At 54.8% G+C, this 25,521-nt stretch overlaps 1 protein-coding gene across 1 annotated transcript; it reads left to right on the top strand.

Moving 5' to 3' along the window:
• The first annotated feature begins 15,539 nt into the window (after positions 1–15,539).
• Positions 15,540–21,971, top strand: DLX6 (distal-less homeobox 6). Its single transcript, XM_082014957.1, has 3 exons — positions 15,540–16,617; positions 17,546–17,739; positions 19,516–21,971. Exons 1-3 carry the CDS (start codon positions 16,257–16,259, stop codon positions 19,765–19,767), a joined length of 807 nt encoding a protein of 268 aa, XP_081871083.1. The 5' UTR covers positions 15,540–16,256; the 3' UTR covers positions 19,768–21,971.
• Positions 21,972–25,521: the final 3,550 nt, after the last annotated feature.

Here is a 25,521-nt window from a genome sequence, read left to right as displayed (position 1 = left end):
CTTTTGCAAAATGTACCCATATGCTTTTTTCCTATAAAATATGATTAAAATTGGTAAAGTCATTTCCATGTGGTGGTTGGGGGGAGTTCTTCATTAACAGGCTAGTAAAAATTACTTCGTTTACTGAGTTACTGAGTAACTCACAGAGAAAAAAAAGTTTTAGTTACAAACTCTAGGTTAATTTTCTTTAACTCCACAGCTTTTAAATACTTCGGAAACACAGGCATGATCTTGGACTGTCTGTAGGCAGCCAACCTGACTACTTCTGCCATGGATGCTTTCAAATAAAACTATTACGAAATTTTCTCTGTTGTCTGACCTTGTTTGAGGTCCATCTGAGCCATACATGACTTCATCGTAAAAAATTAGTCTTTACATACAGCTGATTATCACAGAGCTATGCTTGGAAAGTTTGGTGATGAGTGGCTATAAAAGTACCTTAGAAAGTTCTCTGGAATCACGGAGAATAAAACAGATACATTTACAGACCAGAAGCGTTACCATTTATATAACAACAGCAAATTCATACAACAGGCCTCTTGCAAAGGTGACCTTATGAATCTGGTTCAAGGAGAAGTGAAAACTGTACATTTGATGGATCCAGAATGTGCTGCATGGTCACAAGGCTGAATGCACATGCCCTGCCCTTACCCTGATGCCATACCAGGCTAAGAGTTGATCCCCCAAGCATTCCTGCCGCTTGGGGAAGAAGATGCCCAAAAGGGAGCTGCAAAGATGCCCAGAAAGAGCTACAATAAACTAGTGTGCTAGTATTAGATCTGACCAGCCTGAATCTAGAACTGCTTGGGTCTTGAAAAGGCAAAAGAACCTGCTGAGATACTAAAATCTAGCTTGTTTAAGCCAGCGTTACTTTGGAGATCCAAGCAGGTCTGTAGTTTTCTCAGTGACAGCAGTCTGTGGGATCTGTGAACTAAAGATGTCATAGATTTCTTAACCCCTTGCAGGAACAATGTAAGTCTGTTAAAAAGATTGTTATACAGCAAAAACCTTACGGTTTTAAACTGAAGTCGATGGTTTCCTGATGGAATGCACCATTAAAACCTAACCATTTGAAAACGGTAATAAGGAGACAGATGCATATTCAAATGTTTATCTCTAATTTTCCAACACCTAATCTCTTAAATGAGCATAATCAGAAAAGAGGCATTCTAATTTTTTGTGAGGAAGAGAAGGCGCCAGAGATCAAGTGATAACCAGGCTGTGTCTTAAGCCATTCTCATGAGACTTTGGCTGCGTTTGAACCCAAATTGGAGGGAAGAGATTTTTTAGGTACTGTGTCTGCCAGAATTCGAACAGCAGACACACTTCTGCTCTCGTGGCACAAATCCAAACTATGGGCAACCTTGGTTTCAAAAAAACTTTATAAAAAAAGTAATGCTTGCTTATTTTGCTTTGGTTTACATAAAGATCTTTCTCTCACACATACACCTTGAAGCTAAAAGCACAATAAGATTGTGAAGTTAGTCACTCAAAAGGTAGAAAGTGCCAGGCATGAGGCTACATATGCAATGCAAATTCAGTTCCTAATGTGAACTCATCATATAGACATGCTTTAATTACATGGCCTCATAGACTTCTTCCCCAGGACAAAGATAGTGTGAGCTTGACTTACTACAGGCACAAAGAGTGATATCATGCGGTGTGCTATTCTGGACAGTCCTGACGAACAACAGAATTACCAGGTCTGCATGGCAAGAAATGAGTCGAACGGCCCAGCTCTGCCCTGGACGGTGGAGGTGGGAGGCTGTGAAATGCCCTGCTGCCATGTCAGCATCTTCCTTCCCCGCACTGTGCCAATAACCTCCTGCACAGGCAGACATGTGAGGAGAAAGGGAGCAAGAGAGGTAGCAGGCTAGGGCTGCAGCACCGTGGCATGCTACACACCATCAAGGGGATCGCTGACAAAACGGGGCAGACTGCAGCCAAGGCTGCTCCCTAGCCTACAACCCGTTTTGTTTTCCGTGGCAATCTGGTTCACATTACAAGTACAGTACTGAAAAAGTTGGGTGGTGAGGGTTTTTTTCGGTTGTTCTGGCATTTACTGGCAGTTCCGTGGCTTTTGTCACCTCTTCTCTAAATATTTCTTTGTTCAGCCTTGTGCCTTTGAAACTTTATACCCAGGTCTAGTTATCTTTGCTTTTCTAGCCCTCCAAACAAGGTAGTGACTATCTTGTAAGCAAGAATGGACTCATCTAGGCCTGAATAAACAAAAGACCCCCAAATAATTGTTACAACTCTAATCATCTGCTGCCTGAAAACACACTAGCACCCTCTGAACCGCAGCGGGTATTACAGATATTTGGTTTGACTTCTACAATCACTTCAATGTGCAGGCGTTGGCTTCCTTGAGCCCAAGTCAAGCCACTGCATTAAGGATGGCGGGGGGTGGGAAGCCCAGACAGAGGCTCTCATCTCCCAGATAATAGCAGGAGACTGGGCCGCAGCGGCTTTAATCTCGCCTCTCGAATCATAATTTATCCCTCTCTATTGCACCTGGCAAGGGAAGCCCGGACTCCTCCGAGGGAGCTCCCCTGCAAAAGCGCTCATTTCCCTAGCGGGGCCTGCCTGGCCGGGGGAACCCGGTTTCTGCTGGGATCGCCCATCAGGCATCGAAGCGGAGCTTACGACAAAACGCGGGGAGGGCGGGGGGAGCCCCTGGTAAACGGGCGGGCTGCAGAAACCTGAGGAGGCTCCAGCCAAAGGCAGCCGACCGCTGCGGGCCGGGCCGCGCCCGGCCCCGCACGGCTCCCCGGGGCAGGGCCGGCCGCAGGAGGCCCAGAGCGGCCGCCGGGGCCGCGGCGGAGGCGGGGCGGCGCGGCGGCACCTACACCGGCGTGGCGGAGTTCCGCCGCCCGCCAGGCGCCAGGTCCGCGGGGGCCGGGGAGCGCCCCCAGGTGCGCTGCTCCCGCAGGCCCTGCAGCCGCTCCCGCCCGCTCCCCGGCAGCCTGGCGGCGGGGCGAGCGGGGCCGGCTCCGCGCCGCCGCGCCCCCGGCGGGGGCCGGGCCGCCTCCGCGGCGCGGCGGGGCACGTGGGGAAGGGAGGCCGCGGGGCCCTCGGGAGCCGCCCGGCTGCGCCTGCTTCTTCCCCCGGCGGGGGGCTGCGCGCCGCCCCGGTCCCCGGAGCGGGGCTTCGTCCGGGAGCGGACCGGGGGATCCAGCCGGCCGGGCCGCCCCCCGTGGCGGGCGGAAGGGGTGGGCGCGGCTGCACCCCGCGTTTCACCTAGCCGAACAGCCGCGATTAGGCTTTATTATGGTTCGGGCGCTGATCCTTTCGGCTGAAGGGAGATTGAAAAATCAATAGTAAAGTCGCGTGGCCGACTGCTTGGGCGCTTGTGGAGCAGCTGTTGGGCAAGGCCAATAAATCAATCCTCCTTTTTCTTTCGCTGCCCTGTTTGTTTCCCTTCAGCCTCCAGAATTTTCTTCCTTGCAGAAAGGAACCACATCTGACAAGGTGCCACTTTGAAATACATCACGCTTGAAGCCAGCGTGCTAATTATAGATTAATAAAAGGTAAAACTCCGTTGAAACGGCAGAGTGGGGAAAAAAAAGAAATCCAAGCTGATCAAATTCAGAATGTCATCAAACACATTACGGTCGCTTAAAATCCTGTGTTTAAGAGGACGCTGCATAATCTTCTAAAGCCCATGACTCACTGGCACCAGCTTTTGCTCAGAGAGGTGAAGTTTGCATTCGTTTAAAGTTACTTTGCGGTAACCGGGCGCTCAGACCTCTGAGAGTTTTTGCAGCCCCGGTGAGGGTCCGTCCAACACTCCCAGCCTGAGACGGCAGCAACCTGCGGACGGAACGAGTGAATGAGATGGAAGCGTTTAACAGGCTTCACACGTTTCATTTATTTGGATTTGAACTGAGGAGCCGAGCTGAGCCTTGAATCACCAGCGAAGGAAGAGCATAATTACTTGTCATTATATTCATTCCGATTTATAAATAATGTTTCTGGCTTTATTTTATTCAGTGCTTTAATTTAAAAATAATGATTAAAAATTAGCCCCTGGGCTCCGTGCTGGATTGTAGCCAGAGGCGTTATTACTTCTCCTTGGGACTCCGGAAATATCTAAATGGACTGGGAGGGAAAACGAAGATTTCCCACTCGATTAGTTATGACGGAAGGACAGTGCCATGGCTTAAACATTTCAGATTTTAATTGTTCTGAAACGACGAGTTTTTTCACCAGAATCAACACGTAAATGTTGGGAGAAATCACACTGGCTAGCAAGCGATGGCATCCTCTCCGCCTCGCACGCCGTGGCATTTCTGGGTCCAGACACACACACACACGTAAGGAAGTCGTAGGTGGGTGCGTATCTGTACACACACGTACATTTCTCTAATATGTTTATATGTTCAGTGTCTGGAACGGCAGCAAAATAAGTGTTCCCTGATTTAGAGCGCTTCCCAGGTACTGCAAACACCGATGATCCAAAATCCTTCTGTAGAAAATGAATGGTTCCCTCACACATACACACATACAAACACCCCCCAAAAAAAAGAGAAAGGAAGGAAAAAAAAGAGAGAGAAAGGAGAGGAACGGGGAACTCGATTTATCCTCATTTGTTTATCTCTACATTTTCCCCCCTTTCTGCAAATTCATTTGAATAGCTTTCAAGCTGCAAAATGGAAATGTGGCTCCTGCCCTCTATTTCAGCAGCAGCGTCCTGGCAACAGAGCAATTTTCTATCATCAAGGATAAATGGCATCGAACAGAACATTCTGATAAAAAAGAAAAAAAAAGCTTTAGCCCAAGAAGCCCATGATTGCTGCCCTTCCTGTCTGTCATCCCTTTACAAAATCCTCTCCTCCAAACCTGAGCTGCATGCTGTCAGAGCTAATAATGTCTTCTAAAGAAAAGGGGAAGAAACAGCATTCATGCACAATGTTCCCATTTATTACATGGAGTGCTTATTTAAAAATTGCAAATATCTTTGTTTGCTTCACTGCAAATTAAAACCAAGATGTAGGAAGTTACACGATGCAACAATTATCCATGTCACAGCAGAGCATCAAATCCTCATAGCTTGCTTTTCTATTGGTTCATATGTGTGTTTGTGTGCGTGTGCGTGCGTTGTGTGCATGTGTGCAACGCAGGGAATATCCCTTGTTGTGAAAATAAAAACCACTTCAGGTAAGTCTGTGTTTTGTTGTTTTAGAGCAAGGGGAGGGCGGGTGGGGGACAGCCATCGCTGGTACGGAGCAGGCAGAGGCTGTGCATGTGCTGTCTTTGCAGGGGGTGAAGGAAGCCCCAGGACTCACAAGCAGCCCTTCAGGGAAGTCTGCTCTGGGAACGGGGTGCTTCGCTGGGGCCGCGGGGCTCTCTCGGTGCACCCGGGGCTCCCCCTCGCCCCAGCAACACCCCCCCCAAACGCGGTCCCCGGCGGCGGTGCGTTCACACGGGATGCTAGCGCCGCGGAGGTGATGCTCCCCGGCTGTGAAAGGACCCTCGATAACAAATAAAGCTGCAGGAATAGCCCGTCCGGGCGGATCTTCAACGCACAGGGATGGTTTTGGCGGGAGCAGGGCGGGACACACTGTTGTACGGAGCTGTGGCGAGAATCCCCCCGCCTGCCCGTAACGTGACACAGGCCGGGGAGAGGCAGGGGACGGCGGGAAGGCGGCACCGGCCCCCTCCCACTTGCCCCGACGGGCTGGCAGAGGAGGGAAGGAGCGAGAGCCGCCGCCGGGTGCCCGCACCGCGGCACCTGCGCCGGTTGGCGGTGGGGGGGACACAGCCCGACCGGGAGTAACGCCTCGGCGGGCCGGCAGACAGGCCGGGGGCCCGGCGGAGGGTTCCAAAGCGCGGGAGGGGGAGGGACGGGAAGCAGCGCGCCCCTCCCCGGACCGGCAGGGGCAGCCGCGGGGATCACCGATCCGCTTCGCGCCCTCCCGCCGCAGCCGCCCGTCGCGCGCGGCCGTTAAGGGCCGTTAGGGCTGTTGAGGCCCGCCGCCGTGCGCATGCCCCGCGCCGCGGTCACGTGCCGCGCGGACGGTGGTAACGGCGGTAACGAGAAGAGGCCGGCGGGCCCACCCGCCGAGCGGCCCCCTCCGCCCCAACCCACGCTGGGACGGGCAGGGCCGCCCGGAGAGGCCGTCGGAGGAGGCCCGGCCCTCGTCCCAGCTGCACTGTCCGGAGCGGAGGGTGAGGGCTCAGCCCCGAGGCGCTTGGGGGCGGCGAGGGGTGCGTGTCCCCTCCCGGGGCGGGGGGATGCATCCGGCCGGAGCACTGGGCATCGCTGTCCGAGGCGGCTGTGGGCTCCCCGGGGCTGCAGGGGGGGGCCTGCCCGTGGCTCTGTGCGCACGTCGAGGGCACGGGCAGGCCGCTCTGGCCGCCGCACCCGCAGTTCCGCATCGCTCGGGGAAGCTTTCTCGGGCGCTCGCCGTGGTCTGGGCACGGCCAAGCAGCCCTCCGGAAACAAGCAAACAAACCCACCTCCCCAAACAACCCATTTTAAAACCCGGACTGGGGGGTCTCGCGCCGGGGGCCTGATTTTCCTCCTTGCCTCATCCTCACACACCCGGGCTGCCGTCCCACGGAGCTTGCTTTGCGCGCTGGCGGAGGCAGCGCAACGCGTCCCGACCCGATTTAGTGAGAACCTTTGAAGTTTAGATCAATGTCCTGAAAACTTGTATAAAACATATTTTATCCACGGGCCACAGGCCACCTGACAAAAAAAAAAAATCCGAAGACACAAAGCATGAATCATTTTCCTCGTTTTTCTACCTATATATATGCGTACAAAATTAAGCGGACCCTTTCAAGTTTATTTTAAACGCGGCGAAGTCTATGAAGGACTTCTTGCCCTACTCTAGCTGAGGGCTGCAGGCAGACCATCTGATTTATTTCCATTTTTCAAAGGAATGGAGAAAGTCGTCCGATTAGCACGGGTATTATTATAATGTCCATTCTTAAACCTTGAAAGACCCTCGTAAACAATCGGCTCCTTCTCCCAGCCCGGTTCCCACCGCCGCTTAGTAATGACTGGAAGATTAATGAGGCTTTTTTAGCAACACCTGTCTTTTTAAGCTGTCGACACAACCAATTAATACTTTTAATTACCACTACAAGGAAACTAAGCAGAACCTTTCTGATGTGATTTGGCCGCTGAATTTTGTCCCCTCTGCAGCGAGGCAGGGCGGCCAGGCGGGGGACGGTCTGGTTTTGCTGTGGGTTTATTTTGCCCCGGGATGGATGGGAAGATTATTTGTTGAGGGGGGAAAATTGTTTTCCGTTTATTTCGCGTCGCTTTTTTTTTTTCCCCCGCGCCTTTGGAAGTATTTTGCTTTCCCTTTGTAGAAGAAGAAAATAAAAGCGTTTATTTTACTCAGAGATCCTTGCTGACAGGATCCGGCAGCGCACAAGTGCCCCCGGCTCCCCGAAATCCAGCCTCTCGCACCGGTGGCCCCCGGGACGGAGGGGGAAAGGCTGGAGGGAGCAAGCAGCCGCCCAGACAAAAGTTACCACAAAGAGAATTAGGAAGGGGGGTGGAGAAGAGGCCAATCCGACTCGCACCGAATTCAGGGCAGTTTTTTACGAATTTTTTCAACGACGGAGCAAGAGCCCCGCCGGCGGACCCTGGAAGGAGCAGGGCCGGCGGCATCCGCGGGAGCTGAGCCCCGGGCGGGAGCTCCCCCATCACCTCGGGCCGGGCTATCCCCTTCCTGCACCCCCATTTCCTCGGTGGTCCCCCACTGGCGTTTGAATAATCAAAGAGCCGAGCAGGAGATGGGGCAAAAACTTGATCAGAAAAAGTGTGATTTCCGTTCAAACGGCGCGGGTGCCGTCAGAAGTTCCCAGCTGCCAGGGAAGGGTGCCGGCAGGGCGCCGTGCCCTCTTCCTCCAGAGACCCCTTTTTAGCCGTGGCGTGCGTGGGTCTGTTTCCAGACCTGCCCGAAGCGCTAGGAAATGGAGCTGCCAAGGGACCTCCGACCCTGGGGGAGGAGAGGGGGCATTGCAAAGAACGTGATCAGACTTTGCCCCCACGCACGTGTTTTCCAAGGCGACATGAAGTGGGCAACAGCGTGTGGAACCGAAGCAGGAGGACCCAGCTCGGGATGCTTAACCCCGGCCCATCCTCGGTGGGCTTTTCCCTTGTCCTCCTCCAGCCTCAGCTACGGCATGTGCGTTGCTTGTTGTTCCTCCGACCCAAAATCGGGAGCCGGGGAGCAGAAAGCGGTGGCCCTTAGCTTAAACAGACACCTCGCCGGCCGGTAAAGCACCCCGTCCTTTGTGTGTTCTCTCACGCTGCCCAGGCCTGGCAGAGTTACGCCGTCAAGGCGATGTCCCACATTAAAACAATATGAATTCGCCGACGGATCCTGAATATGAATGAGGTATGTGGTCGTACGACCGCTTTTAAGCTGTACTTCTCCGAATATGGCTTTAATTAAATGTCTTCCGGCTCTAAAAGATTACATGTTGTGCAAAATATATCCTAGCATGAAATTTACTTCCACGATACGAAATTAGGTTACTTATAAATGTCTTCATTTAAAAAAGAAAATCGCTTCTCCTCGTTCTGGTTTCTGTTTTGTTGAACAGAGAGCTCCAACGAGGAACGAGGGTTGGGATAATATATTTATAGAGGCACGTGTAACAAAACCTGCCAGAAGCGGAGTGGATGAGGGCTGCTCGCTCAAATGCAGACAATTCACAAAAGAGGCAAGTTAATCCAGACCTGATTTGTTTCAGATTCAGCTGTCAGAACCCTGGGATACCTCCCGCGTCTCCGGCTGCAGAGATCTAATGTGCTCTTTCCCCCCACCCGGTCCCTTCTTCCCGCATTTCTTCCGTGCGAAGGATGCTCGGGGCGGGGGGAGAGGGGCCAGGGCAAACAGGTGGAGAAAGGTGACGATCTCCACTCGCAAGAAATCAAAATAATTCTTGGCGTAGTGGAGGATAGCGTCGTGGGGAGGCTGGGAGCAGTTAACCGGGCAAAGCAGTTTCACTCCGCCAGTGAAACCCCGCTCAGTGGCCAGAGCTTCCCCGCTCCGGACGGTGGCTGCGGGCGGGATTCACGGCGCTGGAGGCGATGCGCTCTTTCTTCTTACGCCTTCGGATGCGGGACCTCGCCTAGCTGAGTTTCTATAGCGAGATCAGATAATGGATCCCTCCGGATTACCTCTCTAAATTAACTTTTAGATTTGTTTTTACAGTCCGTTGAGACCCTGACAAAAGAGGCTGCAGCTAGATACAGATACGAGATAAACATATAAAGCAATCTCATTACACGGGAATGAGCGAGGAACTCTCCTTGCAATCTACTCTAGATAACGAGGCTGCCTGAAGAAACAAGTAAAGCCAGTAAAGCCGAGATATTTACTTCTTTTCCTATTAAATAAACCTCAATAACTGCACTGACTTTGCGCAGTGTTTACTACATTTCCATTCAACGCTTGGGTAAATGCATCCCTAAAGGTAGAGTAAATAATTGCACTGATCTCAACAAGGGAGATGTGTAGGCATTTGAAGTGTACTTAAAATAAACGAAGGCGAAACGGAGAGAAGAGAGAGGACATCGCGCTCCTTCGCCGCAATTAAAGCTTTCGCCCGCCGGGACCCGCGGCTCGCCCTGCGCAGCCGGGGTGATATCTTCCCCCGCGGCTGTCACCGGGACGGGTCCCGAGTGGCCGTGGGGATCCGCGTCTCGGCCGGGCGGCGGGGCCCGGGAGGGCTCGGGGGAGGCGGTGGTCGCTCCCGCGGGGGGAATGCGGCGGACTTGGGGGTTCCCATTCGCCTCTCAGCCCTTCCAGGACGGGCAGTTAAGAGCGGTGGTTTTTTTCTTGGGTTTTTGTTGTGGGTTTTTTGTTTGTTTGTTTCTTTTTTTTTTTTTTAATTGGATGGCCTCTCTTCTTCTTCTGCCAGAAAAAGAGAGTTTGGGTTTTTTTTAAACTTTTGTTGTTTTTTTCTTTCATTTGAAAGGAAAACAAACCAGCAGAAGTCCCCGCTAACACTAGCGTCTCTCCCTCAGCAGCACCCGAGCAGACGGGCCGCCTGCCAAGGGAAAGCCTCGCAGGCGGAGGTCTGCAAACCTGCGGCTGCATTCGGGCAGGCTCCCCGCGACCCACGCAGAGGAAGGTCCCCCCCACGCCGCTCCCACGTCAGGCTCCCAGCGGAGGGGCGAGGAGGGGCAAACCCACTCTCTTAAACTCTTTGCGGGGATCCCGCATGCCGGGGCCAGGCTGGCCGTGCGGGCGGAGCGGGAGAGACCTGTCCCAGGGTTTTGGTTGAGGCGGGGCGGCCGCACACCTGGCCGGGTCGGGTGGGGGGGGGCGGGCGGCCAGCCCCCCTGCGGGGCTCCCGGGCAGCCACTCTCCTGAAGCTTAAAGCCATTTTAAAATAGATATGCAGCCCCCCCCCCCAATCGGGAAAACAACCCCAACGACAACAACACGCCAAAACATTAACCAAACAAAAAGCCCCAACCCCCGACCCTCTGCAGAGCCACACATTGAATGAATCTGGCTGTAAGGTTTTAATTACAGCGAAGGCTTCGCTACAAATCTGTACAAGAGACAGTGGCTGGTTCCCTCTGGATCTTTCCCCTTCTGACTCCTATTATTTTGACCCACGTTACGAGGCAGAGAGCGGCGTGTGTGATCCATCTGCGAGGCTGGGCTGGGGTTTGCCCCCCCTCCGCCTCCCTCTGCCACTTCCTTCACACTCGCGGTACGGAAAGCCATTGACGCCTGCCTGTCTGTCAGAGTGTTCCTGGGTTGAAATCCAGAGGAGCCTCTGCTCCGCTCCCGCTCTCGCACTGGCAGCGCTCAAATTCCCCAGTCTCTCCTTAAAATAGCTGGCTTCCAGCTTGAGGAGGTGACCTCCTTTTGCGGGAGCCTTCGCTCACCGCTCAGCTGCTATTAGGGCAATGGCAAGATGACATACTGGCAGAGAGAAAGGATGCCATGTGTTTTGGGGTAAACCGGATTGAAAGACCAGATAAAAAAAAACAAACCATCGGCAGATGCAAGGCGAGATATTTTGTTGTCGCCTCCCTGGGAGCTGTAAATAACACGGGCAGAGCCGCACTGCCGTGCCGGGCAGCAGCCTTGCACACCCACGTCGTGCGGCCACGGACACCTGCGGAGCGCCACGGCCACGCGGGGCGGGGGCAAGTTTGGCGGCCGCCGACAGCCGCCCGACAGCCGCCGAGAGACCCGTGCCGCTGCGGAAGGAGACGCTCCGCAAAAATGCATCTGGAGCAGATCGCCACCAGCGGAACGTTACCCGGCTTTCCACTTCTCTCGAGATTTTCCCACCACCACTCTGCAGGAGACCCCCATGGTCTCCCGAGCGCCTTTCGATTGCTTTGTGCATTCCTTTCTGTTGCTAAAAAACCCCATGGGATCCAGCACTAACCTTTGCCTCTCCCTCCCCCAGCATTTCTCTGCCCCTTTAAAAAAATCCTATTGCAAGATCCTCTCCATGCACGTACATGGGCTTCCCGCGGAAAAAAAAAAAAAAAAAAAAAAAAAAAGCTTCTCTCGGACTTTCCCAGCCCCCCCCTGGTGTGGGTGGGACAGAAAACACTCTCCCGGACTCCGGTGTGAATTGGGGAGGAGGGAGATGCGCCCTCAGCCCCCGCGCACTTCTGCGGGCAGGAACCCCGCAACCAGGGCAAGCTGGGGGACCCTTGCCCGGGAAACACCACCAGCTGTCACACACACACACACACACACACAGCGCAACAAACAAGCGAAGCGGCCCGAGAAAGGGACACGGCTTGCAGAGCCCACCCGTGCGAACACCAGAGCTGGACTTCCCGGGAAGGAGGGGATGAGAATGAAAGGGGAATGTTTGTTTTCCCCTGTTGTTGTTGTTGAACGCATGAATGAATGAATGAATGAATGGAACAGAAGGTGCTCGGAGGCATATAGGAAGCCTCTGTCCGCTTATATTAGCTTCCTATTATACCCTATAAATAGAACCCCGTTTCCTGTTGTTCGTCAGCTCCTTCTGACTGTTGTGTCTGTTTAGTGACATCTTCCGACTCACAAATGTGGCTTTAAACCACTCACGCACTCTTTGGTCTTTTGAAACTATTTTCCCGCAAACATCACGAAGCTACGCGGTTTAAGGCGACACGCAGGACCAGTAGCACGGAGCCCCACCGCTCTGGGGCACCGGCAGCCTGGTGCCCCGCTCTCCGCCCGTCAGCCGGCCTGGGGGAGGAGAGGGACTGGCCCTAAACCCCCTCGGGGTGCAGAGGCCTCCCTGCCCTCCAGGCGAACCAGGCTGACTGGCGGAGCGCACCCCCAGGGAATATTAAAACGGTGGGTGATGCGCGGGCAGGGCGCGGTGTTTGCCCGCGGTCAGGAGCGGGCAGGGCGCGGAGCAGCGCTCATCCCTATGGCCCTCGGCCAGGGCTGCAGCCTCCCTCCGCGGCAGCTCGGGCTGCCATGCGGTGAGCTCCTGCTGCCTCTCCCCGCCGAGGGAGGGGTGCTCCCGGGCGGCGGTGCGGGAGCTCCCGCCCCACGGCCGGCCCCACCGCCCCCCGACTCCCACCGCGCTCCAGTCCCGCGCAGATACCGGGGAGCTCTGTCGAGGCCAGGCGGCTCCCCCCGTGGACTCCCGCCCCCGCAGCTCCGCGCCTCACTCGTGACTGCTGCCTGCTCGCTGTCGGATGCACTTCAGTGTGAGGGGGTTAGGAGGTGCGGAGTGTCCTCCCCCCTCTCCCTTTTCAAAAGTCACCCGCCCTGGAAACGAGCACCCCACTGCTCCAGAGCGCCCGGAGCTACTGATTTCCCCCGAAGGAGGCCAGTAACGGAGTTCGGCCGCGGGCAAGACGGAGCGGGGGGGGCCGGCGCCCAGCAGCGCGGGCTCCCGGCGGGCAGAGACCTCCCGGCACCCCCCACAGAGCCTGGGCCCGGGTCCTGCCCCCCCTCCGCAGAAGAAATACCCCTGCAGCTGCCGCCTCTACCAGGGCACGGCTCCGGCCCCTGTTGCCCCCTCACCCCGACCCCTTCTCCCTCCGCCCCCCGGAGCGGCTAACGGGAGAGGGGGCAGGGCGGCGGGGCACCGGGGCGCGGGGCAGCTTCGTCGGGCAGGCGAGCCGTGCCATGCCGAGCCGAGCCGTGCCGTGCCACGCATCCTGGCCTCGCTACCCGCCGTGCCCTGGCCGTGCCGCGCTCCCCCTCCCCGCAGGCGCGGAACCTTCGTGCCAGAGGCCACGGGAGAAAAGGGGATGGGGGTGTGGGGAGAAAAAGAAAAGAAAACAATAAATATTGACAAGCAGCATGACTCCTGGCAGCCGAATCATTAATATCGACCAATCACCGGCAGCTCCATACCGAGAGATTTGCCTAATTAAATTGGGGGAAATTATCGGTGTGAAGCTGGATGGAGTCAGCTGTCCTGACGGCAGGCGAGGATGTCTGCGCACCGCGGGTGCCCAGCGCTTCCCTTCCGCCAGCGCCCACCAACGGCTCGGAGGGGGCTCCAGCAGTCCCCCGCGCCCCCCGGCCCGCCCCCGCGTCCGCTGCCTGGTCCCGCTCGCCCCACCGCAGCTCGCCCCTCAGCTAGGCTGAGCGAGGGATGCACATGTAACTGCGTCTGCTGCCTGTCGAACAGCTCCTGCGGGCTCTCCCGCGCCTCTTCTTTTTGTTTCACGTCCCCTGACCCAGACGCCTTACGCCCTTCGCCAAGGCGGCACCGAGGTATTACTTCACACCGGTCTCCTCTCCGGCCCGACTTTCCCCCCTTCTCGGGTTAGCATCCATTATGCGGCAGGAATTATTTCGAAATAAGAAAGCAACGTGCTGCAAACATCCCCCAGCCCCTTTCCTGACACCTTTTGTTATGCATGCTCTTGCTGGTGGAGAAAATGCCAGTAAGTGCACCTGCAAAAAAACGCCTTCGTGATGTTAACAGCAAGCTGGAGGGTATAAAGCCATAAAACTGCCAAATGTACCTGTTCCTATTGAGTACGTTACCTACATCTATGAGTAAAGAGTCCCGGTAGGAATTCTTTCCCTTCTCTTCCCCTTTCTCTATATTTTTATTCATTGTAGGTTTGTAAACGCCTGGATCGGGTTACCCTTTCGCGTGTTAAAGTGGAACTCTTGTTAAAAGCCGGAGAACAAGGCAAGACACTTACAACTGCATTCAGAGTTACTGAACCGACTCCGAGGGCTCAAGAAGTTAAACAACGATGAGAGGGTGGGTAAGGGGGCACAAACCATCCCAGCAGCCCAGGAAAAGAAGACATCCCCCTCCATACCCCCCTGAAATAAGCCAGCTGAACCGTAAGCGCCGAGACACTACGGGTTATGCCCTGCCACCGATCGAGCATCGCTGCGCACCCCCTTCCCCCCTCAAGGACTGTGCGGATGCAAACAGGGGGATCGCAACCCCCGGCTTCCCAGAGCTAATGACCGGGCTGTGGAGAAGTAAAACCAGAAAACAAATGAAGAAAGGGAAACGGGAAGAAAAAAAAAAAAAAGAGAGAAAAATAAAACCCCTCTAAATATTTCCAAAGGTGACGCGTTAAGGAAAAAAAAAAAAAAAATATCTGCAAAATCTAGAAGCCAATCCTCAGGCAACGCCGCTGTGAGAGGCAGTGTCAGGACCTGTGCTTGGTCTAGGGGTGTCTCTGGGCTGTGCGGGGTTCTGCAAGCGGCGGCTGCTGGTGCCGGTGTTGGTTTTCAAAGCCCGAAGCCTCCAGCCCGTTTCCCCATCTAGGGCAACTTTCAGATTTCTCTAGGCTTAGCAAATTCCGACGGGTCCTTCCTACCTCAGTCCTCTCCGGCGGGGTCTGTCTCAGGACTTCATGCTTAGCTGGACGCGAGGAGGTTTAAGCGAGGGAAAGAGGTGAAAAAAAAAAGAAGAGAGAGGGAGTGAGAGAGAGAGGGGAGAGAGAGATCCTCCGCCGTGCTGGATCAAACTTAATGTCTTTCCCCAGTCCATCTTTGAAAGAGAAGTGGTAATACCACCTGGATGTTCGGATATAAATCCCCTTGCAAATAATAAATGGATTAATAATAACAAGGTATGAAGTTCTTTTTATAGAAAAAAGGAGAGAATTGAAACTAAATGCGGCAGTTAGACAACCATTTTGATAAGAGGATAATTGAGGCGACACTGGTGTATAATTAGAGGATAATTTATGCTATATCCACTTTTATTCCACCTCCCAAAATAAACCCAGTCCATAATCATTACAGGCAAATTGTTCTGAATTTTATAGCAGCAATTTGAACAAAGTACTGCAGTTAATCATGGGAGATTTTTGTGTATTCCTGATTAGAAGTCTAATTGCCTCCTTCCAGAAAGTAAAAATAACTGTAAAACGACTCTATTTTTATCATTAACAATGTTGACAATAAAATAAAATCAACTGGAATTGTAATCTAAAGACAAATTTAGGGCGCAGGCACTTTTTTTTTCCTTGGGTCGTTTATATCCTAATCAAGCTTTTGCCAAAACCGCCAACCGCACGTAGCCATTTGCATATATTTGAAAGCGATTACGGGAGCTGCTGCCGCCGCTTTCAGCGGGGGGAAAAAAATGTGCTGCGCGTCGCTTCACCGCAGCGAAAATACCGCGCAAGGGGGGGGGGGGAGAGGGGGTCGTGTAGTGGGGGTATGCGCGATTTTGGGGGGGGTGAGGGGGAGGTGGCGGGGGGGAGTGGGGCGGGAGCGGGCAGGGCGCGCGCTGCCGGCGCGGCGGGGCGGTGACGTCAGGGGGTTGAGTGACCAATGAGGGAGGCGCTGCCCTCCGGAGACGAACCATTCGACTTGTGCGCGTCCCTGCCCTTCAAGTCGAAGCTTCGGAGCCCCAACTTTCCCGGCTCCCACCTTAAAACCCCCCCACGCCCGGCTCTTCCTCCCCCACCCCCCCCAAGAAAAAAAAAACAACCCACCCCACGCGCCGGGGGGGGTGTGTGAAGGAAAAGAGCGGCGTAAAAAAGCGCCGGGAGTAGCCCGCGCCCTCCCCCTCCACACATCCCGCACACCGCCCTCCCCTTCCTCCCCTCCCTCAGAGAACGAGGCCCCTCGCACAACGGCTCCTTGGAGAGGAGGGGGGGGGAAAGGGGAAAAAAAAGGCGGAAAAGAAAAAAAAAAGAAGAAAAGGAGAAGGGGGGGGGAAAAGAAAAGAAATTAAATTAAATCACCGCCGCCTCTCCAGCGGTGCCGCGGCGGGCAAGGGGAGCGGCGGTGGCTGGGCAGAGAGGAGGCAGAGCGCGGGGGGCGAGCCGGGGAGCGCCGCGCTCTCCCTCCCAAACTTTGATGATGACCATGACTACGATGGCTGACGGGCTGGACGCGCAAGACTCCTCCAAATCCGCCTTCATGGAGTTCGGGCAGCAGCAGCCGCCGCCGCCGCAGCCGCCGCCGCCGCCCCACTCCCAGCAGAGCTCGCCGGCCATGGCTGGCGCCCACTACCCGCTGCACTGCCTGCACTCCGCCGCCGGCTCCCACCCGCACCACCAGCACCACCACCACAGCTCGCCCTACTCCGGCAGCGCCGGCTCCTACAGCCACCGCTCGCTGGCCGCCTACCCCTACGTGAGCCACTCGCAGCACAGCCCTTACCTCCAGTCCTACCACGGCAGCGGCGCGGCCAGCCAGGCGCGGGCGGACGACGCAGGTGAGCCGGCACCGCTCCCCCGAACCGCTGCCAGCTTCCCCCCCCCAGCTCCCTCCCTCCCTCCCTCCCTGGACCATCTGCAGAGCGGCCCCCGCCGTGCCTCCCGCTCCTGCCGAGGGGTGCGCGGGGAGGGGGGTTGTTGCTCGTCCCTGCGGCCCCTCCGCGGGCCTACCGCTCCGGTGCCCGCCGGCGGGGCCGCCGCGCTCCCCCCCGCCGCCGGCGGTGGCTGCCGGCGGTACGGCGGCGGCAGGGGCACCGGCGCCTCCCCGCTCGCCCCGCGGCCGGCGGGCAGGGGGGCTGCGCTCGGCGCTCCTTTGTTACGGCGGGACCGGCTTTAGGCAAAATTCCTGCTAACACCTGAGGAGTGAAAGTTTCCAGGCGAGCGGGTCGCATTCCGCTCGGGGGCCGTCTGATTTATGGGTTTTGGGCTTTTTTTTTGTATTTTTGTTTTTTTTCAGGGAGCCGCTCAGTTGTACGTATTCATCCGGAGGGGCACGCCGGGGGGGCGGAGGGCAGAAAAGCATTGTTAGAAGTCTCGGACTGGTGATTCACTGACCACCCAACTGGCGAGGCGAAGTCAATTAGCTGGCTAAAACCTGGATGGCCCTGGAACAAGGCATCCCTTCGCCAAGCCAGCGCTGCACTTTGTTTTCATTTATTATTTTTTTTTTTTAGTCCCGCCGCCCTCCTGGGGGGGAAAGGCAGCGTGCCCACTATGCCCGGACAGTTGTTTGTCCTCCCGGTAGCTCCCACGCAGCAGCATGTGTCGCGGCGTGCCTTTAAGGAGCCGGAGCCGGTGCTGTAGACGCGATGGTTTGGACCCCGCTACGGGGCTAGCCGCGGGGTTTTGAGGAGCCTTGGCAGGCAAAACGCCCGCCTTCAGCAACTAAGGAGGGTGATGTTTCAGGCTGTGTTGTTTTGCTTGCAGATCAGCAAAAAACAACAGTGATTGAAAACGGTGAAATCAGATTCAATGGAAAAGGGAAAAAGATTCGGAAGCCTCGAACCATTTACTCTAGTCTACAACTCCAGGCTTTAAATCATCGCTTTCAGCAGACTCAGTACCTGGCACTTCCCGAGAGAGCTGAACTGGCAGCTTCATTAGGACTTACCCAGACACAGGTAATTACTGGGAATCCCAAATCGCTGAAATCCTGCGCGAGCAATAAAGGCCAGGCAAAGCACGCTGCTCCCTAGGCGCTTCGGCCTCTGTACGGGAACGGTAGAAAATGGTAACGCACGCAGTCCCCCACCTATATGTGATATATATCTAACGCACGACGGAGAGCCCGGTCTGCCGCAGAAGGAGCGGGATGCGCCCATCCCTCGGCCGTCTGGCCGGCAAGCGCTCCATTTTGACGCCACACATAACGTTTTAAAATTGCCTATATTTTCGGACAATTCCAGCACCGAGACGCAATCGCCCAGCTGCGAAAAGGAGAGCAGAACAAAGGCAAGGAATCGCTGGGCCTGAGGTAGAGCTAAAAGCAAAGCAAAGCTGCCTCAGCAACCTATAGGGAGAGGGGAAGCAGGGACGCGCTAGGAAATACCTGTAAAATCAATAGTTAATTCATCCTGGATGACTAACGCAAATGCGGTGGTTACCCTGGGGCAAAATGTACAAAAGGTGATAATAGATCCGAAGATCAAAGACAGCCGTGTACAAAAATATAGCAGGTTAAGCCATAGTTAAGTGTGGTTGGAGTAGCTGTGCCATTCTGCTTATTTAAGCTTGAAAGACACATGAGGCATTACAGGCTTCCCAGGCTGGGGTTTGCGGGAAAGTGCGTGGATAGATGGGATCAATTCGGGTAAAATGTAATCATGTGAATTCATGAGCTTGACAAATAACTTCAGGATTTTATCATTCTCACTGATAACAGTCGCTTCCAGCCAGCGATTTTTAAATACTCAGCAAACATTAATCATGGGAATAGACCTGACGGTTTTACAAATGGGATTTTCGTATCCTTAGCCTGTCTCTCCTTTGCAGTCTCTCTTTCTCGCTCGCACGTGTAGATTTCAGGGGCCCGATCCCAGGCAAGCAGCTAGACAAACACCCCTGCTCGTGCCCTAACATTACACCCGCGAAGTTTGCAAGGCCGAGTACACACGTGGGAGTTGTTTTCTTTGATTATTGTTAGGAAATATCTGTAGATATATGTCGTACATATATATATATATGTCTCATGCCTAGAATAATTCTGATCTGCCGGAGTGGGCCTGATCCTTGCACACCTCATGGAGCATAGGCTCCTTCCTCGGGAGTTCTGCTGGATTAGGAGCAGGATGAGACCCAAAGCAGTCTTGATAGCCAATTACTCTCCGAGAAAAGAGAGTATTCCTGTCTTTAAAAACAACTTTAAAAAACAAAGCCACAGTCCCGGTTCCACTGTGCCTTCTCCCCCGTCACATCAGCAAGGACCGCTCGATCGTGCACGTTTTTGGATGCGCGGTTTCCTCGCAAAGATGCCCTTTGTCTATTGGCTCCTGCCTCCTGGCACAAAATCATATGATTGCCCGTGTTTGACAACAGTTTGCCCAAATGATCAAATGACCTCCAAAATTCTGAATGAGGCGTTAAAGCAGGAGAACTCCCAGCCTGTACTCTTTTTCAGCTCCATCAATCTGGCCTGCCCGGGGAAAATAACGTCACGGGTTAAAACCTGCGTCCCCCTCGCTTTCCAGCTCCGCTCTGCCTCTCCCGCTCACTCCAGCTGCATCCAGAGCCCGAGACCATCTACCCCTCCTTCCCCTCGCCCCATCCCCAGCTGCACACCCGACTTGGCGTGGGTTCTCAGGACCTTCTCTCAGAGCGAACCCAAGGCCCCCGGGGTCTCCCCTGCCGTGCCCTGGGTGCTGACGGCAGCCTAATATCTGCTGCGCTCTGGTTTACAGGTGAAGATCTGGTTTCAGAACAAGCGCTCCAAATTCAAGAAGCTGCTGAAGCAGGGCAGCAACCCCCACGAGAGCGACCCTCTCCCCGGCTCCGCTGCCCTCTCCCCTCGTTCTCCAGCTCTGCCTCCGGTCTGGGACGTTTCAGCTTCTGCCAAGGGAGTCAATATGCCTCCCAACAGCTACATGCCTGGCTATTCTCACTGGTATTCTTCTCCACATCAAGACACAATGCAGAGACCACAAATGATGTGAATTGTCCAAGAGAAATAATCTCCCAAGAACGCCTCGTCTCGACATGGCAAAAAGTTCCCCTGCTTTGCCAAGCCGTGCCAGCTAACAGGCTCTGTGTGAACTTGTAGATGCGGCAAAGAGACCGAGTGGCTTTTTTTTTTTTTTTTTTAGTAACCTCAGCGATTGATCTTGAACAGAAAGACACAATTTTCATTCTGGCGCACAGAAGACACTTCTCTTTAGGATATTTTCCTTTGGACTCCAAGGCACCAGCCTCTTTCTCTGTGGAGTATACGTCAAAACAAACTTTTTACAGATTTTGCCCACAAGAAGAACCTGAATCTACCATGGCAGCCGTTTTTATTTGTTTAATGAGCTAAAGACATTACATGATGAAAGAGAGACTCGTCAAAGCTCCTTCATTTTTATTCACCAAATCCGGACTGGGGAAAAAAAAAATTGAAAGAGAGAAGAAGGGATTTAAAAAAACAAAAATGAAGAGGGGGAAAAAAGGAGAACTGGTTGAAAAATGAAAATATACTGTAAGATGAGAACATTACCACGAAGCAAAACCTGCATGCTTTCTCAAAATGCAATGGGCTGCTGCTCAGAAGAAACCACCGCGAAGAGCCCCTGCACCCGCACACACCCGCACACAGCCGGACAGACTCCCGGAGACGAGCAGGAAAGACAGAGCGAGGGACGGGCGGCAAGACCCGCCGGCGCGTTCTGGGGAAGGAAGGTTCCGCGCTGCCCCATGGCAGTTTGACCCACTGAGCGAGAGGGACCTTCCCCCCCCTCCCCGACCCCCCAGCAAACCTTTCTGTATATATTGTTGAATTTTAGTTGTACATATACTTTGTATGTTTTTGTCTTCTTTCATATATAGAGTAAAAGCCACAAAACGCCCGCCCTGGCTCCGAGTTCGCTACCCTTAGCAGACCCCCCCCGGCCTGCCCCCCGGCCTTGGGGGCTGTCCCCCCGCTCGCCCGGCCGCCGCCACCCGAACATCTATCGTCGGGCAACGGCAGAAAAGCTGGAGGGAGGGGGGCGGTGGGGGGGGGCGTAGCTGGCAGTTTGGTTAGTTTTAAGGCTACGACTAAGACAGGAGATAGCGAGACCGCAAAGATAAGCCTAGAAGAAGTTTCTCATCACCCGGCCATTTCTGCTGCGACTTCACTGCTCCGCGGCTCAGCTGAGCTGAGCTTTCTCGCCGAGGCGAAGCTCAGAGCTCTGCCTTTCTTCCCAAAGGTTGGAGGCTCCAAATTATTAGGAAAGGAGGCGCCCTCCTTTGTTTTTAAAGAGCAAACAATGCACGCTGAGGAATGTTCTGCAAAGCCCGGAGAGGTGCCCAGGCACACAACACGCTGCCCAGCCGGCTCCAGCCTCATCAGCTTGTGGAAAGCACAGCGACTACTGCAAATGAAAAGCCCTTCCCTCATCCGAGCTGGGTGCCCCATACTGCGAGAATTAATGGCTAGAGACCTGGGCATCCTTCAAATTATGAACCTTGAAACCACTGAGCCATTTATCAGAAGTCAATAGAGATCCTCAGAGTGCTCCGTATAATGACAGCTACATACAGTCGTGCAAAAGGACAGTCACTATAATTAGACACAAAGCAAAGACTACTTACCAATATACCAGTTTTTTGGGGGGTGTTTTTTTGTTTTTTTTTGAGCAACTTCCACGCTCAGTCAGTCTTCAGAGTGGTTTAAAACCGATCAGTCTTGTCATTTTCTACCATTCGTATTGTTACTTTAGGAAAAATGTTTTCTTTTCTTTTTTTCCCCTTCCCACTGTGAAACTTTGGGTTCAGAGCTCCCCAGGATCAATTCTGAACAAAGCCTCCAGCTGCAGTGCCATCCAATTTGAAGCAGACATTGGGGACAATTTAAGGTTTTTATCCACAAGAAGGTTTTTTTCCATTCTCTTAAATGCAGCCATAATTAGAGTAATTTTTCATGTAGCCCGCTGATTACAGCGTTTTTACCGTCAAAGATAATTACCTGTAATTTTCTTCCACTTTTAATACTAAAAAGCCATCTTTATTTAGATTCAGGAACAGGAAAGGCGAAACAAAAGAGGAAAATTATTCTGTTATTCATACACAAATTGCAGAGACGTAGGGCCTAAAATTGAAAATTAACCAAAATTATAATGCTGAAAAGAATGGAAGAGGCTTCAGAAGTACAGCTGGTAGTGGGGCTCCCTGAATTATTCAAATGGCACTGGAGAGAAAGCTACCATACATTTAAACCAACAACGTTGGGGGGGGGGTGAGAGGGAGTGTGTGCGTGCATCTTTCAGAAAACCCTGCCTCACACCCCCGAGCCGGCCCCGGTGCGGGCTCACCCCCGCGGAAGGGCGCGGATGCCCAGGTGAGCGAGCCCGGCCCAGCCGAGCCCAGCCCAGCCCAGCCTGGCGTGTCCCGGCCCCTGCAGCCGCCTTAACCCCTTGTCTGCAGCCCCAAGTGGGGACGGGGGGCTGGCGGGACCCGGGGGAGGGGGCGGGTGGGAGAGGGGGGCTCGCTGCTTCCCGTGGGCTTTCGAGAGGCTCGTCCTCTCCTGCACGCCTCGGCGGTGCCAGCGTGGGTGCCGGCGCGGAAAGCCTCTCGGTGCCCTCCTCCCCCACGAGTAGGCTCTCAGGTAGACTTAAGCAAAGCCCAGACGACAAGCAAGCAAGCAAACAAATAAATGAAAATAATGACAGTTAAAAAGAGATGCACGGCGGGTTAACGGAGTGGGAGAGGATGAGGGAGGCCTTCCCCAGAGCGGAGTGGGAGCCAGTGGCAGCCGCGGCAGCGCCAGCGCCCACTCGCGCGGCGGCCGCCTCGGGAGACTCCCGTGAAACAGCGTCATCTATGGACGGAGCGGCAGCAGCGCCCACGCAGCCGCCAGCCCCGCCGCCCCGGGGCCGCCGCGATGGGCGCCACGGAAGGGCACGCTGTCGCCGCCCCGCTGCGGGGTCCCGGGGCTCGCACGGTTTTTCCGCCGGTCGCCCAGCCCCGCGCCGCCCCTCCGGTAGCTCGGCGGGGGCCGCCGCTGCATCCCCCGCCCCGCGCCGCCCCCGGCAACACCGGGGGTGTGTGTGTGGCGCGGGGAAAGGGAGCGCAGATCTGTCGGGGTCCGGCCCGATGAGGGAAATCACCGGCGCAAAAGAGTGACCGAAAAGTGGGGGAGCGAGCAGAGACGGAGCGTGCCTCCAAGGGGAAGGCGCGAAGCAGTCACAAACCGACCCCAAACCCAGGCGAGCCCCAAAACTTACCCCCTGTGCAAATCTGCTAAGCAAGGACCGGGATCTAGAAATCTATACTGAACAGAAGCAGTGGAGAATATTTTTCTGAGTCTCAGGGCAGAAGCTCTTTCTCTATATTCTTGGTTGAGTGAGCACATCCAGGTGTGAAATTGTTTGCACACCCCAGCACCTCTTATATTGCCAGCAAAATTAGCTGTTATTACTGTCACTGTTTAGTGATGGTTAGCTTGATAAAAAAAAAAAAAACCGCTGTAATCAAGACCTGGCGCATCTTTGCAAATTACAGATAATTGTAAACGTCCAGATTATGATAATAGCATCCTAATCCAGCCTGCAATATAATTATTACAGAGTGTTACATCTGAAACTGTCCAGTAGGGCTAATTCAGCCATTATTTAGACCCTATTTTTGCACTGCAAATGGGTTGCTGAGTTGAAAATGTACGATTGTAATTTCACGGGGCACTCAATGAGTAATGGTATAGGGAGAGAAAAACACAAAAGTGAAATGTGAACAGTAGCGATCAAATCAAACTCTGAAGGACAAAAGACCGTTTGATTCACAGGGAACGAGAAGAGCGGGAATTAAGAAGAGAGCAAATCAGGGGTCCGCAGCCTTACGTGGCCAAACCTCAGCGAGCGCGAGCCTGGTGTGCAGGCAGGGGCTGATGCTTCGGGCTCCTGCCTGCACCGGCCCGCCTCTCTGCCCGGCGCTTCCCGGCGGCCTCTCCCCGCTACCGACGGACTCCCGGGCTTCCCAACACATCCCCAAAGAGCGGGCTCGCCCTCGCCGTGTGCTTCCCCTCAGGCGGCTGAACGTCATTTTCGGGCAAAAAGCCTCGGGCGCCTGGTGACCGGGCGAGGGGGAGCGCGGGGCGCAGGGCACCCTCCGCGGAAGGCTGCGGAGCCCGGGGCCTTTTGCGCTCCAGCGCACCCGCTGGACCAGTCATCAGGGGTCCTTAAGGCAATTATCGCAGAACCGGCTCAATTGTAATTAATTAGCCAAAAGAGCCTGGCTAACAGGACTACCTGCAGCTAGCGAGGTTAACTCATTGGGCTAGTTCGCTTTCGACTCCTGATTAGCTTTTATTAAGCCTGGAGATGAAATACACAAACCCGCTTCAGTTTTAATGGGCCAAATCATCAAAGCACGGTTGCTGCCCCGCCGGCAGGTCCCGGCAGGGTCCAGGGGCGGGGGGCAGCGCCCGGGGCTGGCCTCGGGGACGGGGGGGTACCGGCCCCGGTTCTTGCCGGCCTCCCCCGGCAGCAGCCGCGCCTAGCAGCCCGCAGCTTTCCTCTGCGCGCTTTTCTCCACGGGAATTAACAAAAATAAGGCGAAGAAAGGGGAAGGAAAGCTCAGTGGATACCGCCAGGCGAAAGCCCTATAAAACGCGTTATACGGTGCTTATCGAGGAGATTGTGAAGATTTCCCGGGATCGAGGGCCAGCCCCGCAGGCAGGCAGGCGATGCCTCTGGCAAGAGCACGGAGCCGAGTCGGGATCCGGCCCGGCGAGGCTCTCCGATCCCCACTGCAAAGCCCAGGCTGAGGTTTAGGCAACCACTCCAGGAGTGCCGGGGGGCCAGCAGCAGCGGGAGGAGAGCAAGGAGCCATCCCAAGGCTCCCCCTTGCCAAGTGCTGAACCAGTCGCAGCTTCTGGCCGCGACTTTTTTCACCTACAGGGAAAGAAGGAGGCGAGGGGGCTGGGGGTTTTTCCCGCGGCCTTGAAGATCCCGATCGTGGAAATGTGCTCACACAGACAGCCGGGGCGTGGGTGCGTGTCGGGATTCATCGGGTCTGTATTCCTAGCAGATAAACCATTGCTTATCCTCCCCAAATGGCGTGTAAATAGATGCGCCGCCGAACAAAGAGCAGAAACATTTAACTGATGTAACACAGATTCTCCCTAAAAAAAAAATTAAAAAAAAAAAAGAGCGAGAGAAAGGGAGGCTTAACGTAAACTCCGTGGTTCCTATTTTCACGGCTCTTGTCTGACCTATAAAACAGGTTATTGCGTTGCTGCAGGCAACCGCTCAAATGACTATAAGCAAGAAGAGGGGCTTCTCCCTCCCCCCCCCGACTTTTCAAGAAGCAATAGATCTCCTTTCCGTAATCCACCACCGAACCACCTAAAGTCTGTCAGTCGCAAAATTGCGTGGTAGAAATCTTTAATCGATGCCACATGTGCGATGCAGGTTCGGGACACAGCGCTGCCGGCGGTGGAGCGGGCAGCGCCCGGGGGCCGGACAGGCAGCGCGCGCTGCCGGCGAGCGAGCGCGTGGGGGGAAAGCGAAGGGAGCGAGAGGGCGACCGAAAATGCCTGACAGGCGGGCGGTGACAGGTTGGAGGGGGTGGGTTTGGGTTTGTTTTTTTCTTTGACCGAGGAGGAGGAGGGAAACCGAGTCGCTCTGGCGAGGAAGCCAGCGCTGCCCCGGACGGGGGCTTTTCCCGCCGAGCCATGCGGAGATGCCAGGGCAGCGGGGGGCTCTTTGGGGGCGGGGGGAAGGTGTTCCCCCCGT

This window comes from Phaethon aethereus (assembly GCF_964289735.1).
Source record: "Phaethon aethereus genome assembly, chromosome: 2".
In the NCBI taxonomy this organism is placed as follows: Eukaryota; Metazoa; Chordata; class Aves; order Phaethontiformes; family Phaethontidae; genus Phaethon; species Phaethon aethereus.
This window is presented reverse-complemented; position numbering and strand designations above follow the sequence as displayed.

Coding starts and splice junctions, on each gene's coding strand:
- DLX6 (XM_082014957.1), top strand. CDS start 16,257: ATGATGACCATGACTACGATGGCTGACGGGCTGGACGCGCAAGACTCC. Junction 16,618..17,545: donor GGCGCGGGCGGACGACGCAG/GTGAGCCGGCAC, acceptor TTTTGCTTGCAG/ATCAGCAAAAAACAACAGTG. Junction 17,740..19,515: donor TAGGACTTACCCAGACACAG/GTAATTACTGGG, acceptor TCTGGTTTACAG/GTGAAGATCTGGTTTCAGAA.